The sequence below is a fragment of the Suricata suricatta genome, chromosome 7 (genome assembly GCF_006229205.1).
Source record: "Suricata suricatta isolate VVHF042 chromosome 7, meerkat_22Aug2017_6uvM2_HiC, whole genome shotgun sequence".
Lineage (NCBI taxonomy): Eukaryota > Metazoa > Chordata > Mammalia > Carnivora > Herpestidae > Suricata > Suricata suricatta.
In genome coordinates, this window is record NC_043706.1 from 131,536,107 (window position 1) to 131,555,667 (window position 19,561).

The 19,561-nt window shown below is 35.7% G+C and overlaps 1 protein-coding gene across 1 annotated transcript in view; it reads right to left on the bottom strand.

Annotated features, from left to right (window-relative positions):
* The window catches only part of SYNE1 (spectrin repeat containing nuclear envelope protein 1), a 455,818-nt gene that overhangs the window by 325,725 nt on the left and 110,532 nt on the right, over positions 1-19,561 (bottom strand). Inside the window, exons 6-12 of the mRNA XM_029943998.1 lie at positions 19,293-19,385; positions 17,908-18,086; positions 12,481-12,677; positions 9,789-9,898; positions 6,036-6,086; positions 2,942-3,049; positions 668-805 (exon numbers count right to left, since the gene is read on the bottom strand). Coding sequence (XP_029799858.1) covers positions 668-805; positions 2,942-3,049; positions 6,036-6,086; positions 9,789-9,898; positions 12,481-12,677; positions 17,908-18,086; positions 19,293-19,385 — 876 coding nt within the window. The remainder of the gene's footprint in view (positions 1-667; positions 806-2,941; positions 3,050-6,035; positions 6,087-9,788; positions 9,899-12,480; positions 12,678-17,907; positions 18,087-19,292; positions 19,386-19,561) is intronic.

Below are 19,561 nucleotides of genomic sequence, written 5' to 3' on the forward strand. Positions count from 1 at the left end.
CTCATATTAAAGAGTGTAAAACTGAATGTGCATACAGGAAGATTACTAACTGTTGATGAAACCTCGTTATCGACTTCAGAGAAATTATTGAGGCTCCATTCTTGGGAGAGTCACCTTTTCTAAACAACCTGGAATTTAGGTGTGTAAAGTGAGAAGTGGCCCAGGTGGTCTTTTGGGATTTCAATCCGTCATCTACCACGTGAACTTACGTGTAGGGCAAGCAAAGCAGAAGAGCTGGGAAACCAATCATAGTACTTCCACTAACTTCAAGAAACACCCCCACAGCTACGTCTCTCCTTCCTCAGCTAGAGGCAGTAGGACTAGATGACATATCAGTGGTTCAAGAACATGATGGGAGGGGCGCCTGGGTGGCTCAGTTAGTTGAGCATCCGGCTTCGGCTCAGGTCATGATCTCGTGGTTTGTGGGGTTTGTGGGTTCGAGCCCCACGTTGGGCTCTGTGCTGACAGCTCAGAGCCTGGAGACTGCTTCCGATTCTGTGTCTCCCTCTCTCTCTGACCCTCCCTTGCTTGAGCTGTCTCTCTCTGTCTCTCAAAAATAAATTTAAGAAAATAATAAAAAATGTTAAAAAAAGAAAAAGAACATGATGGGAAATGTTCTTGACTAAATTACACAAGCCTTAATACAATGAATCATGAGTGAACTTACCCTGGAGGACACTCTATCCCAGGCCTGTCTTACCAGTGCTTGGTCAAGGGACAGTTTACCGTCTCTATGTACTGGTTGTATTAAATGTTCAATCTGTTTCCTTTTTATTTCATATTGAACTCTGAAGTGCTTAAATGACTAGAAGAGGAGAAACAGAAACAACATGGACATGAGTTAAAAACAGCAAAAGCAAAGGAAACCCCATTTCCTAAATAACAATCCTTTGTATTTTGATAACGCTCAATATGCATTGTTGATAATAATGATGACAGTCATGATACTGATGGCACTACCGTTCATCAAGGCCTGATGATGGCCTGGCCCATCCTAACTGCTCTCTGCACATTATCTCCTCTGGCTTTCTCCATCCCCTACAACATCGACATGCCCCATTACGATGAGCATAGGAAGCCCAGAGGTAATTTGGCAAGAACAAGTAGTGGAGGCAGGAGTAAAACCCAAGATTTCTCATTTCAAGTTAAATAATCTCTGTGCCAGTCCATGCTCATCAAGAAATAACAGAAAACAAGAATATAAACCTATGTTAATAATCAAAATAGTTGCTTTAAAGTAAATAAAAGTTAAACAATATACCAAATAACTTACAGATATAAATTATATATATCAAAATAATACTATTACAAAGAGATATAAATTTGTGTTGAAGTAAGGCTATACAAAGAGTTTTAATTGGGGACCTCATTTATATAATAATATTTTGCTTTAACACTGTAGCATTAAAATATTATTGTTTCATTTCTTTTATCACAGAGTGTATAACATAAATTTGTAAGTAGATTTAACCATAAGTCAAATGCTAATCTAAAAGAGTAGTGATTTTAAGTAAAGTTCAATACTTTACATTAAAAAAGAACATTCTGGAATAAAATTCCAAGTCCAAACATGAATTGAACATGCCACTAAAATGTGTAATTATGTTAAAGAACATAAGAATGGCCCTATAGAATCTAGCAGGTAACACATCTGAAAGAATCAGAGTAAACAAACATATAAGTTCACATGAAGAACACTGGGGGGAGACGGTGAGTAACTATTTTCCCACAACGCTTATCTTCCGTTTCCTCTAAACGTAATTTAAAAATACCAAAATATGAAACTGATCTTCAATTTTATTCCACAGAATGCCAAAACAGGAAAATACACCATCGACTTACAAGTACAAACAGAAAATGCTCATTATGTAAGAAACACACAAATGAAGACAATGTCCTCTACATTCAGATTTCACATGGTCTCTAACTCTTTTTTAAGAAATGCCCTCATCTTTGGCCTGAAAGGAGTGTTTCTGTTTTGTGCTTTTCTAATCCTTTGTTTTGCTTTTATAAAATAACATCTGTACCACAGGTAATTTCATAATATGGAATTGATTTTTTATAATTGAAGCCTAAACTAAAACACACAATGGTCTTTTACTCTGTTCTTGTATTTCTATTCTCAATTTACAGGTTTAATCATTTTTTTAATGAAGTTCATCCAGAAAACTGTATTTTTGGGAAAAAAGATTACACTAAGTTTCTAAGCAAAAAATGTACATACATATAAACACATATAGCTTTGCAGGGTTCAAATAATACAATATTGATGGAACCTCCCATATAAATTCAGGAGGAAATTATATGTGGTATATAAAATCACACACTAATGCCAATGGCTGTATCTTTTATCATCCGCCATGTTGAGTCTCTTATACAGCAAAACCAACTGAAAAACAATGTAGACTAGGATATATTATAGTTTGGCCACTTAAATGCAATGCTGTTTCAAAAAGGAGGAAAATGTCAATACTGCATACAATGAATCACAAGTTAGTGGGAAAAACCTGTTGTAAGACGCAGTGTCTTAGAAGTGAAAATTAGAAGCTAAAATCCAAGTAACAGCGGTAGAAGGAGATGGGGGAAGAAACAGCAGCAGTAACAGCCCGGGACTCACTTTGAGTGCAATAGCACAACAGACACTGATCCCATTAATGGGCCACTCCAAATATTCATGTTGCAAGCCTTTATCAAATTCATCTTACTTCTATAGTGCTTTTCAAGTTGGCACTGAATTTATTTTTTGGTGGGTTGGTTTTTTTTTTTTTTTGGTATGTGACAATTATTACAATTACATGCAAACTCAAGATAATACATATTATTTCCTTGAAGATTTTTCTCATTAATATCATTAGAAAGACTGAACATGGATTAAGTGATATATATGAATCATACTCATAAACAGCTTTTAAGAAACTGAAATCACTTTTTCATACATTACCTGATATTTATCCTGCAAATTCGATTCCGTCATCTGTGCCCTTGTCAAATCTCTTTCAAATTGTTCTATCCAGACTTCTGTTTCCTTCAACACTAGCCTGTCTTCTCTCTAGAGACCAGCAGACATTACAATTTTGTCAGTAACTGTACATTTGTTTAATTGCTGATTCATACCTGGCTGATTCTAAAATGCACCAAATATTTAGTAAGTTCCAATTGTCTCTGAAAGTTTTTCTCTCCCTCACCTATTTCGGAGAATAAAAGACAAAAGTTAAATCTAGAAAAATCGCTTAATTATCTTGCTGAATATTGAAATTATGTATCTCCATTACTTTCTCAAGAAAGACTAATTTAATTAAGAGAATGTCTCAAGGGGAAATGCCCTAAGTACAAAAGTACTCAGTGAGAGCAATGGCTGGAAGAAGACTGAACTCACAGGCCTGGGGTGCTCTTGACCCAAGGTCACTCATAGCCCAGAGAACTATTCCAGATGAGACTAATTTTGACTGAATACAAGGAATGACAGTCACAGTAACACTGTGAACTAGTATTATTTAAAAATGCTATTCAGGATTGTAATAGAAGCGTCACGATGACAGAAGATACTTATTTTGTTCAATGTGGTTTTACCAGACTCTGGCACCTCAGCACCTGGAAAGTATTTACCAAAATCTTTGCTGAGTGAATGCATCCAGGCTACCGCTCACATGTCAAAAATGAAAAAAAAAAAAAAAAGATTTATAGAATTTTCTCCAAAAATAGTAACAAGCCATTCTAGCATTGATTTAGTGAAAATATCCTAAGTTTTCATCAAGACTTCTTATCTGGGAAGAATACCAAATTAATCAAAAATGTATTTAACAGGGTTCTTGACACTTACAAAAAGCTTCCAACTACAGGAGCTCATTTGGTCCCAGCCCTGTGACACAGATGACACACTGATGACATGTGAAGTGGCAAAGTAGGCAGAGGGCTGGCCGTGGAGGCAGGTCAGCCTGGTTCCGAATTCTGGTTCTGACATGTATCAGCTCTGACTTTGGACGCATTTTTTTAAAACCGTCTCTAGGGCTATACTATCATCTGACGGCTTCCGCAGCTTGGAGGAGAATTCAAGATAGGCCGTGTGACACGCCCAGAACATAGATGGGCACACGGGGCTGACATGACCCACACCTTCTCTCACTTTCTAATCTTGAAAAGCAATCTTGTCCTGCCTGAAACATTTTGCCCTGGATAATGCCTTCCTCACAGCTCAGCTCAGACACAACCTCTCTAGAAAGCTTTTTCTGATCCAGAAGTCTTGTTGGATCCCTCTTGTAGGCCAGCGGCTCTCACACGTCAGCGCGTGTGACAGTCACCTGGGCTTCTGAAACGAGCGCCACCCTCGGTCTTCCTTGGCTCGGTGTATCTGGGGTAGAGGCTGAGAATTTGTATTTCCAAGAAGTTTCCAGGTGAATCGAACATTGCTGGTCTAGGGACCACATTTTGAGAGCACTTCTCTGGTCCTGTAACCACCTGAGCTCAAATACTCACTGGGAAAACACTGTTTTGTACTGTCTACTTAATGGTCTCTTCCCTTCCATCCATGGTACAAATCCATTATTTATCTTATTTTTGTCTAGCCTAACCCAGTGTCTGGCACTCAGTCTCACTCAATACATAATGGAAGAATAAATAATTGGTAATATAGGTAAGTAGAGACAGAAATGGAACAGGAGCCCAAAACTTTGAAGTTTTAATTCTTCCCAAGATGGCTCTTTCGAATCAACTACTAGTTGGCTTGGTTGATTCTCATGCCCATAAAAGCACAAATGGCATATTCTTATGAGCTCAGAGGAATGAAATGCTCTTGGTCTACCTCCAAGGTACCAGACGTCAATGTGACCACTATGAGGGCGATCATCCAAGTGACATGGACCTCCCCATGAGCCTCCAATGACCTGTTTCTCACCAACTGAAACTATTTCACAAAGTCATCTTGGAGAAAGGATTATGTTAAAATAACTTCATTAGGGTTCCTCTCGTAAATGGCTTTTTTCCTGGTGGGGCAGTGGCAAGCAAATTGCAATAAGGTAAGAAGGAAGTAGATATTTACACACTCAATGTTCTCCTTTAAAGAGGAAAATAAAGTACAAACAATATTTAGATTCCGGGAACCCATTTAGTCTAGTGGCTTTTCTTCAATTGGTAACCTTTACTGGCACTCAAAGACATGAGGTCTGTTTGCCTAGAGAAAATCACCTAAATTCCAGACCGCTGAAATGCCAGCATTTTCATGACTTTTTCTCTTTGCTTCTCTTTCTTTTTCCCTTTCTCTCTTTTTCACTCAAACATACGCACAGGCACATTTATATGTTCTGTAGTATGTTTATATGTGTATCAACTCATATGATTCATGGAGCATGAAATAAAAATTACTTTAACATTTGATATAAAATTAACTACTTTTAATTTGTCATTTGAATGTTGGCATAAACTCTATTTTATTGTAGCTCCTTAACCTCAGCCTAGCTGGAATATCAAGAAAGATGGAAAAAGAATAGGATAATTTGGAACTGGGAAAGAACTCACAATCGTTAATTCCACAAATATTTCTGAGCACTTACCTGTGTCATGAACTTTACTAAACTATGTGGCCACATACTGAGCAGAAGAGATGTAATGAAGCTCAGGATATAAGCTAACTGAATATTTACCTTTTTCAAATAATCATTTCCTACTTAATATTTTAAAATATAAAAATAAGTCTTTAGCTTTGTTCTTATTTTCCATGTCACATATAAAGAAGCCAAATTTTGTTATTGCAAATTTTTCCTTTTATTAGTGCTATTAAGTGTTATTAAAAAGAAATTAATTGATGCCACCTTATAATTAATGATTAGTCGGAAAGTCCATGGGAGTCGCTTAGACTAGAACTAACATTTAATAACATTTACATAGGTTATTTTTTCTATTATATAGAAAAGGAAATAAAATAGTAATGTATTAAAAGAAATGTGTATCTAAAGGCAAATACATGCAAAGGAATGGCTAGTAAGCTATGGAATGCAGGACATTTAGAAAAGGTCACTAATTCAAGATGACTTAAATCTTACCTTAAAATTTTGGATAGACTTTGCAAAAGATGAAAAACCTAGAAGTATTTCCTAACAATATGAAAAGAAGATAATATATAGAAAAAGAATATAAATCAGGGACAAAAAATTATATAAAAACAGGGAAAAAAACAATGGAGAGGCATCCATCCACAAATAAACAGATGACAATTTTATGGGTATAGTTACTTTCAGAGATTTTCATAACTTTGTAAGCATCAAAATGTTCAAATATAATAAGGCAATGTAGTATTCTAGTATTTGGTGCTTTGTTTTAATTTGGGACAGTATTTACATTTTATAGATGTTTGCATCTTAAAATATTAACCATTTAAATGGTGAACTATACAAAGAAGAGGTATATTAATTTCTTTTCTTTATAAACACATTAATAGGATGCATGTCTGTATCACTGTGTCAATTAAGATGGTGTTGTACTTCTGAAAACAATCTGTAGTATTTGTTGCAGTGGGAGAAGGAATGCGTGAATAAACAATTGAAAGTTTAATAGGTCAGAGAGATAAACTAGTAGGCATATTTTATTTATTTGATTACTGAGTGCTAATTATTCAAGGAAGACCTTTAGGGTAAAAGTCTATCAGTTTTATTCGTTGGAGTAAGAAAGGCATAGCAATGTCTATTTCCAATAAGAAAATTAGATTTGAAATCTTTATCTATGAAGTATCCACTTTAAATAAACTCATAAAGAAGATGCAGCAATCAAATATACTAAAACATGGAAGCCTGGGAGAACCACTAATGCCAAGCTTTTTTTATTTATTTAAAAAAAATTTTTTAATCATTTATTTATTTTTGAGATAGAGGGACAGAGTCTGAGTGGGGGAGGGGCAGAGAGAGGGAGACACAGAATCTGAAGCAAGTTCCAGGCTCTGAGCTGTCAGCACAGAGCCTGATGCGATCCTTGAACCCACAAACTGTGAGATCATGACCTGAACCGATGTCAAGCTTTTTAAAAGAGAATTAAAAGATGGGCATCTGGGTGGCTCATTTGATTACTGGCTAACCCTTGATTTCAGCTCAGGTCATGATATTACGATTTGGTTCATGGGATCGAGCCCTAGGATTGGCTTCCTGCTGGAAGATGCAGCTGGCTTGTACCTGAATTCTCCTCCTACCTCTCTCAATCTGCCCCTTCCCTGCTCACGCATGCTCTCTCTCCCTCAAAATAAATAAATAAACTTAAAAACATAAAACAAAATAAATGTGAATTAAAAGAACTATTTCCTAAGACTTGATATGACAAATACTAAGTATTTTGAGGTGATGGCATCAATAGCCCTAAATTAATTATGGATAAATAAAGCCCTAATTAAATACAGATAAATAAAATAAAAAAGTTTCACTAAATAGAATTTGCTGACCATTTAGCCACATTAAGCAAATGGAAGCCCTATATCACAAAAAACATGTAAAATTCTTTTTTTCTTTTTGAAAATATTCATTTTTAGATTTTACATTACAAATGCCATATTAAAAAAGGAGCAAAGTTTATAATATATTTTCCTCAAAAGTAATTTTTGAAAAAACCCTGAAGAGTCATATGCATTCTCTTTTTAGGAAGGGAATAGAGAAAACTTTTTAAAAGAACAGTCAGAACTTATTTTCTAGACAATGAAATTAATCTCTTAATAATAAAGCCTCTTTAGTAAGGCATATTAACAAGATTAGGTCAGGAATGTGTGTCTTTCAAATCTTGAAGCGTTTTGGCATTAAACTCTTGCTCAGGAGCATTAACAAAAGCACCTTGTTTTGTTTCTCTAACGCTGCCATCAAAGAGTTTACTCATTGGAGGAGTTGATTAATGTCAGAGACATTAAAACAGTACAGCCTCAGAAACCTGATCAGAAACAAATCCAATTGGATAATATAAAAACCTGTGATACAAAAATCAGATGGAAAGTGGATTTTCTCATTGTTGCACGAGGTTAAGTCTAATATGCTTTCTAACAGAGTTTCTTATTCACATGGCAACATCCACACTCGATTACGTTCTAAAAGCCAGAAAGTCCCAAATGACTCCAAAGCACATGTGTCCACCTATGCTAGGATTTGTATAGAAAATCTGCGTTTGCCTCCTGTGGGTCTTCTTAGGAACATTTAGTTTGCTAACTACAGATAAGTAACTCGGATGGTCAACGTTTGTGCCTGAATCCTGTCAAAGAACCAAACAGATGTCCTGAAATGATAGCTTTTAAAAACCTAACATAGTTCTATCAAGTGCCAGACTACCCTCAACTAAGCATCCTAGGAGATACCAGTTACCATAGTTTTGCTTTGTTTTTTATGAAGTCCCAGATCTCTATTAGTGTAATACCTTGTCATAGTTGAAAACTCCGGGTTATGAGCCCTTGGCCTTTGCTTCCTAAGACTTGTTTCTAAGTCTATTTAGAAAACATTCAATGCTTTTCTAGCTTCCCTTCATGATAATCTCACACTGCTTTGAAAGCTCTGAGACTGAGCAATGAATTCAGACAGATGCTTTTTAACACATCTTGAAAATTCCACTTATCTCTCTTCCTGTTGCCATTTTATCTTACAATTAATTTCAAATTCAGTAGTAAATATACCTCACTATAATTTTAAAAAATAATAATACTTAAAAATGAGAAGAATTTTACTATTGGTAGTTAACATCCAGGAAAATAGGCACGCTGGTGTGCTGGCTAAAGTGTAAAATACAAACTTTCTACAGGAAAACTTGAAAAAACATTTCAAAAAGCAGTAAAAATCTATATTTTTAGCTTAGAAATTCCACTTTTAAGAAAGACTCCTAAAACAATATTCTATTACAATATTGTTCATAGACAATATTTTATAATAGCAAAATTTCAACAATTAAGACTAGAAAATTTTCAACAATTAAGATTAGATAAATTATTGTACATCTAGCTGATGTTCTGGAGAGAATGGCATAAGAAGAATTTTTATAATGTTAACAGAAAAAGAAAATGATAAAATTGCATGTATAATTCTATTTTTGTTAAAATATTCTATGTGTCTACATACATATAAAAAATGTTGGGAACTGATGCCAACATACTAATTTTTTTTCTAGGACACGGTTTCTCGAGAAGATCAAGTACAAATAATTTTCTTTTTCCCTTTTTTTCCCTTTTTTATTTTTTATGACAATGAACATATGTCATTTGAGCAGTATAAAAAATATAAATGTTATTTAAACTATTGAGAGGCTGAAAAAATCTAATCATAGTGAATAATTAGAACTTTTACAAGATTGTCTTACTTCCATATGTTTGTTGTGACTAGTGACTTATATAATAAATCTAAAAGTCAAAATTAGATTTTCTCAGATTGAACAGAATATGGGGACTTAAGATCTAGAAGCACAAATGACAGTTTAGATATAAAATTACTTCATCTTCAGATTACTAAATGGATTTCCCAACATGGCTGTCTTTCCTCAATTTTAATTCATCAGTGTTATGTCTAGTATTTATCATTAATAATGCTCTCTGACATATCCAGCATACACATCAGAAAAATCTTTCCCTATAATTTCCTCCCCAATTGGTGATATCTATTCTTTATTCAGTTGCTCTCTTTTTGAAATGCATTCCACAATAAAATAAAATAATAAAATAATAAAATAAAATAATAAAATAAAATAAAATAAAATGCATTTAAATTTAATTTTTAGAAAGCCGCACACTTAAACATCTGAGTCATTATCACTGAGTGTGCTATCAGTGCTCAAAGAAGAAAAGTACTTACATCATTCTCTTGCCCATCAGTGCCTGTATGGTGGATGTCAGGGTAATGCTTCAGAAACTGGGCTACATAGGTCATAATAGACTTCTCATCGGGTTTGTCCACATCAACATCTGGAACAATCAAAACCAAATGTGGATGGATTAATTAGCATTATTTATAGTGCTAATCTAACTATACTGAAAACCAGCTAACATACCAAAAGATAGTGTCCTCAGTGCAGAAGAAAAATAGAATTAATATTTCAAGATGGTGAGGAAGGGGGAACCAATTTAGTTGGGATGATACATGATGGGAATATTATGACTCAGAAACATGACACATTTTAACGAAGATATTTTAGCAAAGTAATTCATGTTTAATTTAAATAGTCTCAACATTAATTCATCAGAAATCTGAGATCCTCTATGGTTTTTCAGATATTCTGTGTCATTAATATAATATAAATAATATGTAAATTTCAGAACTGGGGCGGGTGGGGAGTAAAAAGTGCTTACAGGTAATGATGTGACTATAGAGTCTGTATACTGTATGTGACCAAATATAGATAAGCTCTCTCTTGCCCCCACAAGTTTTATTTTAGAAAAGAGGGAGATGCCTTATGTTCAGTTCCTTGGATAGCCTCTCCCTTATGCATGATTCTCCCTTTGAATAGTCAAGTCCTCTGAAGGAAACACAGAGTCTGAAAAGATATTTTTAAGTGTATAGATGTCTACCTAATAAAACCAGTAAAAATCAAGCAAAGGTATTTATACAAATTTAATCATTAGCTTAGAATGGGGGGTAAGACCATATACATAACACGTGTTGAATGTTTTAAATCATCTTTTAACTATCCCTTTTAAAGCCAATAAGCAGGCGATTACATTTGGAGATTACAAATATCCACAAAGCAAAAATATAACCAAACAAAAGCCATGAAAACCAAAAGATAAACTGCCATAATATTTTGTAATGTTCCTTGTGATGGGAGATAGAATTTCGAGGGACGATCAGTGCCGGATTTAAAAGGTGCTGCAACTCCAAAGACTGTAAAGGAAACAGTGATAATGTATTCCAGAACGTGCTGGAGGATTCCAAGGTGATTGCAGAAACGACAAGATCACTGGTGTGGAAGACCCGTGTGAAGAATGAGTGAAATTTCATGAGATGTGAAAATGAAAAAAAAATTCAACACATGATTTAATACAATCAGTGCATGTAAATATACATGTAACTAAAACATAAAATAATTGTTATAAAAGAGTTTGGTCTATTTCATCTGTGTTCCTAAAAGTGTACACATTCATGTTGGTTAAGTAACTTTTTTAAAATTTCTTTAAAAAAATTAATTTTTATATTTTTAATGTTTTTTAATTAACAAAGTTTAAGTTCAATAACTTTTTGAGGGGGTAGTTTGCATGAGGAAAACAAGAGATCACCTTCTATCTGGTCTAGACTTACATCTGGACAACTTCAGTTTCTACCATGAGAGAAAAACATTGAACTTCTCTGGTCTAGTGGGCATGAAAACACCATTTCTACCCTCCTCCTGTCCTACTCTAGGAAAAATGGAGGGCTGTGTGTATGTGCGTGTGTATGTGCGTGTGTGTGTGTGTGTTGCAGAGGAAATTGAGGGATGTGTGTGTGAGTTTCTCCTTGAGGTGAACAGTATATTGGGTACTACTGGCTTGTTTCTGTGTGTGCGTGTGCATGTGTGTGTGTGTGTGTGTGTGTGTGTGTGTGTGTGTGTGGTGCAACAACAAGGTGGAAACCCAATGGCTGCCTCAGTGAACGTGGGGGGCCCCCTGCAGGTTGCTAAAGTGGCCAGGGATCTCCATGTTGCTCTCATCTCCGGGGAGCCCACCAGGGCTTTGCAGGTACCTGGAATTTTTTGCAGGTACAAGTGCCTCCACTTAGACACTGTTTGAGAGGCAGTCATGCTCTCTCTGAAATCTCATCTTTAAAAATCACTTGCTTTCACTATAGTCACTTTTCTGCATCATTAATTGAAATATCCATAACTGCTAACCCAAATAAAAAATTGTCTGTGGCATTTGGAAAATTCAACCCTTTTATTTCAATAAACAATTTATAGAGTTTAGTAAAGTTTATCAAAGGCATCAAAATTGTCTCTTGAAGGCTTGATGGAGTATAATCCATTCCCATAATGTCTTAAATTCACAGTCTTACCAAAAAGGTGCCAGAAAATTCTAATGAAAAATAGTAGTAGACCGTTGGTGTGGTTTTCCTCATCAACATCAGAACACTAAATGATTACCAACATATCTAAGTTTCTAATGGCTGACGTTTTAAAGATATGAACTTAGATTATTAACAATCTCTTCTGTCTTCCAGATGCTCTGTTATATCAGTAAAGTAATTCTTTTATCCTGGATTTTCTTCTTTGCCCTAATATCCATACACTTCCAAAGCTTTCATTCTCTCTTTACTCTATTGATGACGTACACTCACCTGGCTGACACCACCAACGTCAAAGTGCCATTTGGAGCAACAGATATTTTTGCTCCCATATATGATGGCAAATATTTTTCCAAAAGAAAATCAGTACAAGAAGGTACTATTTCTTCCTGCTTTTCTAAAATTTTCTGGCCTCTACTAAGGTCTCAGAAATGATCTGTAATTTCTGCCTTTAAGACATAGAAACCTACCGAGTTGAAATGTGGGTAAAAGAACCAACAATTATTCAACTTACCTTCAGGATCCAGTAATCTTGGAATTCCTAGTTCTGTTTCAGCAACAGTGAAAGCCTCCTCCAGGTTTTCCCGGTTAGATCTGCCTTTCACTCTCTCCAAGTCCACTAGTTCAGGCCGAATGGCATGGATGACTGAATGAAAGGCAACTCCACTTCTCCAGCTCCGCCCAAAGTCCTTTACTTCTATTCCTGTCTCTCTTTAATGTGATAAGAAAATAAAATAATTAAAAATTTTTTTTCGATACTTATTTTTGAGAGAGAGAGAGACAGGGAGACAGAGAGACAGAGAGACAGAGCACAAGCTGGGGAGGGGCAGAAGGAGAGGGAGACACAGAATCTGAAGCAGGCTCCAGGTTCTGAGCTGTCAGCACAGAGCCCAGTGTGGGGCTAGAATTCACAAACGGCAAGATCATAACCTAAGTCAAAGTCGGCTGCTCAACCAACTGAGCTATCCAGGTGCCCCCCAAAATTAATAAAATAAAATAATGTCACATTCTGAATCTGAATAGGTAATATGCACTTTCCTCAAGGACTAAAGCAAAATCCAATCCTCAACATCTGATGTGCAGTAGCTGTATCAGTTAGCTGCTTGAAAAAAATTAGGCAAAATAAATTTTTAGAGGGTCAGAAGATGGAGAAATTCTAGTTCCATATGTAGAGTTTTCTATATCATATTTTTCAGTAATTGAGGTATCCAATTTAAAGCACATTTTTAAAAGGAACTAATTCAGAGAAAACATGTCTGGTAAAATAAAAAAGAAAATTATAAAGGACCAAATTGATAGTAATTCATCATCGTATATTTTTGAGGTATCTAGCACAACTTTTTATTAAAATTTTTTAATGTTTATTTATTTTTGAGAGAGAGTGTGAGACAGAGAGGGGCAGAGAGAGTGGGGAGAGACACAGAATCTGAAGCAGGCTCCAGGCTCTGAGCTGTCAGCACAGATCCCAATGCAGGGCTCAAACCCACAAACTATGAGATCATGACCTGAGCTAAAGTTGGTTGCTTAACTGACTGAGCCACCCAGGTGCCCCGATCAAACTTTTTTAAACTCTGTTTTTGGAACTGTCTTAAGGGCAATGCCCTGGTAACAAATTTTTGTTCTTTTGTGGTGGATGTGATTAATTTGAAGCCACTTACGATAATTAAGAATTAATTCAAGTTGGTAGTCATATTGTGCTATTGAAAATAAAAGTGATAGAAAATCACAATGAATTGTTTTTTCTATGTGTAACTTATCAACTATATACAAAGGTAGATCCAAAAAGGAAGTTGCAATGATGTCTTTAACCAACATCCTTTGGCTAAGTCTGATGCCTTTAAAGGTGATCAGTTAATTAGACGATCCATTAGATGGATCCATTAGATCCATTCAATGGATAAATATCCTGGCAGTCTCTCTAAAAAAATTTTTTTAAGTCTCGTTACAGCTGTTTCTAAATGGAGCAGAGGTAACATTACCCAATTCTTTTTTTTATTTTCAGTATATTCTCAAAATTTCCATGACCTGTAAGATATTTGACTGATAACATGGCCTAATATACAAAGTTGATAAATGCCCTTAAATTTTATCACTGCAAACTAAAAAGTTACTTTAAGTCCTGTTTTACTAATGTATATTCAGCTTGCATAAAATACCTTAAATAAAATATTTTATATACGATTGGTACATTGATTAATACAAGTCAAATGCTCTCAACTTATCTCTGCCAACTTAAGTTTCACTTTCAATCCTGTTTTACCAATGTACATTCAGTCTGCATAAAGCATACTAAAAATAGTATCACTGATCTTATCACTGGCTTCATAAATAAACGTTTTCAAATAATTTTGTAAGATTTCAGTAGTTATAAAGTAACTTTATATCTTCCCTTAGTTCTTTCAGGTTTCCATCTCTGGTAGCATGCATATGATATTTTCAGCCAATGTCTGGCAGATCGGCGGATACCCACCCCGGAGGGACAGGGCAGTGCATTCTTGTTAGTTCTTTGCTTTGTTCATGTGCCTCTGGCTTCATCTTACTTTTCCACCTACATTCCATTTTTCACATTTCCTCATTTAAAGTTGTTTTGGGGAATCTCCTGGGTGGCTCGGTTACTTAAGCATCCAACTTCGGCTCAGGTCACGATCTCACAGTTCGTGGGTTCAAGCCCCATGTCAGGCTCTGCGCTGACAGCTCAGAGCCTGGAGCCTGCTTCAGATTCTGTGTCTCTCCCTCTCTCTTCCCCTCCCCTGCTTGTACTCTGTCTCTATCTTTCAAGAATAAATATTTTTAAAAACTTAAAGAATAATAAGAATAAAGTTGTTTTTGTTTTCACAGCCTCCTCAAATTATTTTTTTTAACAAAACAAGGTAGTGTAAGTAATAATTAGCTAACAAACATTCGTTATGTATTAGATATTTTCTGATTTTCTTCAACTTCTTTATTGCTTTAAATATTTTCAAAAAGAAATATATAAAATATTTCCCTAAATATTACTATATTGGAGTAATTTTAAAAGTTTCAGTATATTTTATTTTTCTGTAACATATTCAACACACATACACATACCCATAATGTGTCATATTACATAGAAACAGTAAGTAATATTCTTAAAAGTTTTAGTTTTAGTCCAAATCTCTCGTTTAAGAATCTCAAATAGGGGCGCCTGGGTGGCTCAGTCGGTTAAGCATCTGACTTTGCTTCAGGTCATGATCTCACGGTTTGTGGGTTCGAGCCCTGCGTCAGGCTCTGTGCTGACGGCTAGCTCAGAGCCTGGAGCCTGCTTCAGATTCTGTATCTCTCCCTCTCTCTCTGACCCTCTCCTGCTTGCACTGTCTCTCTCTGTCTCTCAAAAATAAACAAAAAGCATAAAAAATTTTTTTTAAATAAAAAAATCTCAAATACAAAATCTAGGAAAACTTAGATATGTCACTTAAAGAGGCGATAAAAGCTTAAAGAGACTTGAACAGTTCATTTAAAGAAGTGATGAAGTATTATCACCAATTTATAGGCATTTCTGACCTCTAGTGTTTTACCTCCAGTCATTTTGAATGGATCTGGCTGTACATTTCTTCATTTGTTTCATTATCTTATTAAGTTTTGCCTTAAAATACCATTGTGCTTCCCACACATCTCAAAATAAGGTATGCAAAATCAGATATGCTATAGTTTAATGCTTTCATGGCAGAGAGTATGCAGGAGATTAAATTGGCTTAAAAAAGAGAGAGAGAAGGCTGAATTATGTTGCATTACTCAAACAGCCTTTTATTTACTTCTCACATATTTTTAAATTTTACATGAAAACAGTCACATACAATGTCTGGTGTTGACTGGGTGTTTTGCCCTTTCTTGTCATCTTCAGTCTTCTAAGACTGATAAACATTCAGACCACAGAGTGTCACAGGTTATAATTTTAAAAACATGTCACATGCTGAAAAGGATATAGATTCTAAAATCTTTTACCCATATCAGGTAAAAAAAAATTGCTTGAAAAATACATCCAAGGATAGTGTAGACAAAAAAAAAAAAGGTAGCTTTTAGAAAAATTATCAACAATTTGGTTGGCATAATGGAATCATGTGTTCATCACAAAATTTTTGTGCTAGAGAAGTCATCTCCTCAAATCTCTACAATTTATGCAACTGTAAAATAAATGGATCTCACTGATACGTTGATGGGTGAAAAACCCTGGGATCCATCAATCTGGACTCTGGGTTACGACACTGGACATTATGCAGATTACAAAAATACAATTCCCACTGATGTTACAAATATACAAGTAAGTTGCAGGAATGACTTCTGGTTATAATTGGATTCCCGCACAGCTCTGGGATGTTCTACACCACATGCAGTAGAAGAAAACGAATGCAGAAAACCTCCAACATCATTCACTTTCAGTTTACTTCAAGCAACTATAATAAGTGAAACCAATTTATTTTTGGTTAATTTAACGTGTGAAGCAATGAGCAAGAGACTATCGCACTGACATTATTACAAAGTTTTATTGCAACAGCACCATGACAAGTGTCCTAGAATGTGGTCACTTGTGTCTCCCTACCTAGCACATGTGTTCTTCCTGCCAAATTAGCTGAAGAGATTAGTAATTGCCACTACAGATAAAGGCAAACAATATACCAACAATGTGGGCAGGGGTTTAAAACTTCATTTCCACTACAGATTCCAAGAAGCCACAAAGCTTTGCTTTCAAAAATATTTTTGAGTACAAGTTGAATCATAAAAATATACCCCAAATTAGAAAACCACCAACACACTTTAAAAGTTAAACTGAACTGTGTAAAATAGTAACACTAATTACATCTTCTCTATGTTTAATTTTTCTCTATTTTTGCTCTTCAAATGCTTTAAAAATAGAACACCCTATGATTAGTGCTTCAATATTTCATAATGATAAATGCTTGTTTAAGACTATTTTTCAGAAGTAAGGAATACAATTCGGATTAGATTTAGGCACACAAAAACAAAACAGAAAGTAAGTTAATTTGATATGTCATTTAGGAAAATCATACAAAAGCACAACTTCTTTGTGAAGAAATCTTACCACTGACCATACCAGACTACGAAACATTGGTCTGCTCAATTGAAAATGCTATTGAAATTGCTATGAATAGATACTCCTTGAGGTAAGGAATATTCTATCTAGCATTATCACATGAATGTGCACACATATAAATTTATTAAGCCCAGAAGCAAATCCACAGTCTACAGCCCAAGTTGACAGAGGAATCTATATTAGACTCATGGGAAAAAATTAAAGATAAAATTGCTAGAAAGTTTTGGGAAACAAAAAAATATATAATTACTTCAGAATGTAGACCAGAGTTCACATTATTATCAAAGAGAACTTAATAGTCTTATGAAAAAATGATCACATTTAAACCTCTATTTTGTTTGTGTAAAGATTATTTAATAAAAGCAGGACATCCAGGGGCATCTGGGTGACTCAGTTGATTAAGCGTCTGAGTCTTGGTTTTGACTCAGGTCATGCAGGATCTCATGATTTGAGCCCCGTATGGGGCTCTCTGCTGAGAGCACAGAGTCTGCTTGAGATTCTCCCTCTGCCCTCTCCACTCGCTCTCATGTTCTCTCTCAAAATAAAAATAAACCTGGGGAAAAAACATCAGTCCAGACAATGACATAAGTAGATTAGCCCTCACACTGTCAAAGTGTAGTTGTTAAAAAAAATTAAGTGGGCTCAATCACATTAATAATGAAGGAATTCGTTTAATTACAGCACTTTCCTACAGTATTAGTGATGATTTCTGTTTATATTTTAAGTCAAGGAAAGAATGCAATAGCCAGAAGCAAATCCTTCATGCAAATGTCTCTTCAAATTCTGCAATGCTGGAAAATGCACTCAGCAATACACTGGTAACTTAAATTATTCAAGGGTTTCGAATTTAAGCAAACTCTTGGTACTTACTTGGCTACTGTGTACTGAACCCACTTTAATAGAGCCTTCTTGGCATTTCCTTGGATCTTGGTGGCCACCTTTCGTTTACTTGGAGGGCTGGCGGTCTCCGCGCTGACCATGCTGTCCATGGATGATGTGCTGCCGGACAGGGATTGCAGCTGTGGTAGGTTGCTGGTCAGCTCCTCAATCTGTTTGTGAATTCATGGTGGGCAAAAATATAAGAACTGTCTTGTTCTTTCCTTGGATGTTTTACTTTTCCAAGGAAAAGGGATTTAAACTCACAGCCTTAACACCACTGACCATGCAAGCTCTTAAGGGCATGATCCGCAGGGGACTCTTCTTTGTGCTTCCCACTTCTAAGACTACGTTATACACAGTAACAAATGCTAGTTACACACAGGAAGGAATGAATAAAGTAAAACCTAATAGCGATCCAAACTCATAGAATGGACATCCACCAAAGTGAACCATCATGGAAACAATGGGTTTTGAAGGATAAAGATGTGTCCATACAAGTTTGTTAATAGTAACAGAGGTATCACCCCGTGGAGGATGTGGTTATGGGAGAAGCTACATATGCATGGAACACAAGGTGTATGCTGGGAAATCTCTGTACATTTTGTTCACTTTTGCTGTGAATCTAAAACTGCTCTAAGATACCAAGTCTACTTGTTTTATTTATTTATTTTTGTTATTTCAGGTTTTTAAAATAGTATATTGTCAAATTGGTTTCCATATAACACCAGTGCTCTTCCCCACAAGTGCTTGTTTTAAACCAACATAATGGGGGTGCCTGGGTGGCTCAGTTGGTTCAGCATCTGGCTTCGGCTCAGGTCATGTTCTCTCGTGGTTCATGGGTTTGAGCCCTGCATCAGGCACTGTGCTGAAAGCTAGCTCAGAGCCAGGAGCCTGCTTCAGATTCTGTATCTCTCTCTCTCTCTCTCTGACCCTACCCTGCTTGTACCGTCTCTGTCTCTCCAAAATTAAAAAAAAATCAACATAATGGCTAGAAAACTTATTCTAGATGGAATCATGAGTTAATTTCTCCCCTTAATGTCTAATAGGAGCATAAAACTGGTCCCTTCCAAGGAACAAAAATGTTCCTTAACTCTTTCTACACCAATATTTCATCTCTGTTGTTCCCTGCTCACTTTTCAGACTGACTACCTACACCATAATGTTTTCGGAGGGTTTCATATATGACATATATGACACTTTTGCAAAGAGAGGAAATTCTTCTGCTAACCACAAAAAAAGGTACATGTGAAGGTCACATTTCTGCTAACATAAGGATCAATCCCCAAGGTAGGGCAAAGGAGAGTATTATTAAACTTTCCACCACTGACTCCATCCATGACATTATATCAACCACAAAGGGAGTGATAGTTCAATACCTGGAAATACAGAATAATGGTCCATATCAGTCCGAGAACTATCGATGGCCGGCCATCAGCTATGTCGGTGGAGTTAATGTTGACCAGTTTAATCTGTTCAAAAAGAAAAACTCCACTAGCAATGTGCTAGAAGATTATAGACCACCTAATTATGCAGTAATTAGCACTTTGTTCGACATCAGTACCATCTGGTCATGCCCATGTGGTGAGACACAAGAGTAAGTAGAGGAAGCCATCAAAACAAGCAAGCACATGGCTTCAGTGGAAAT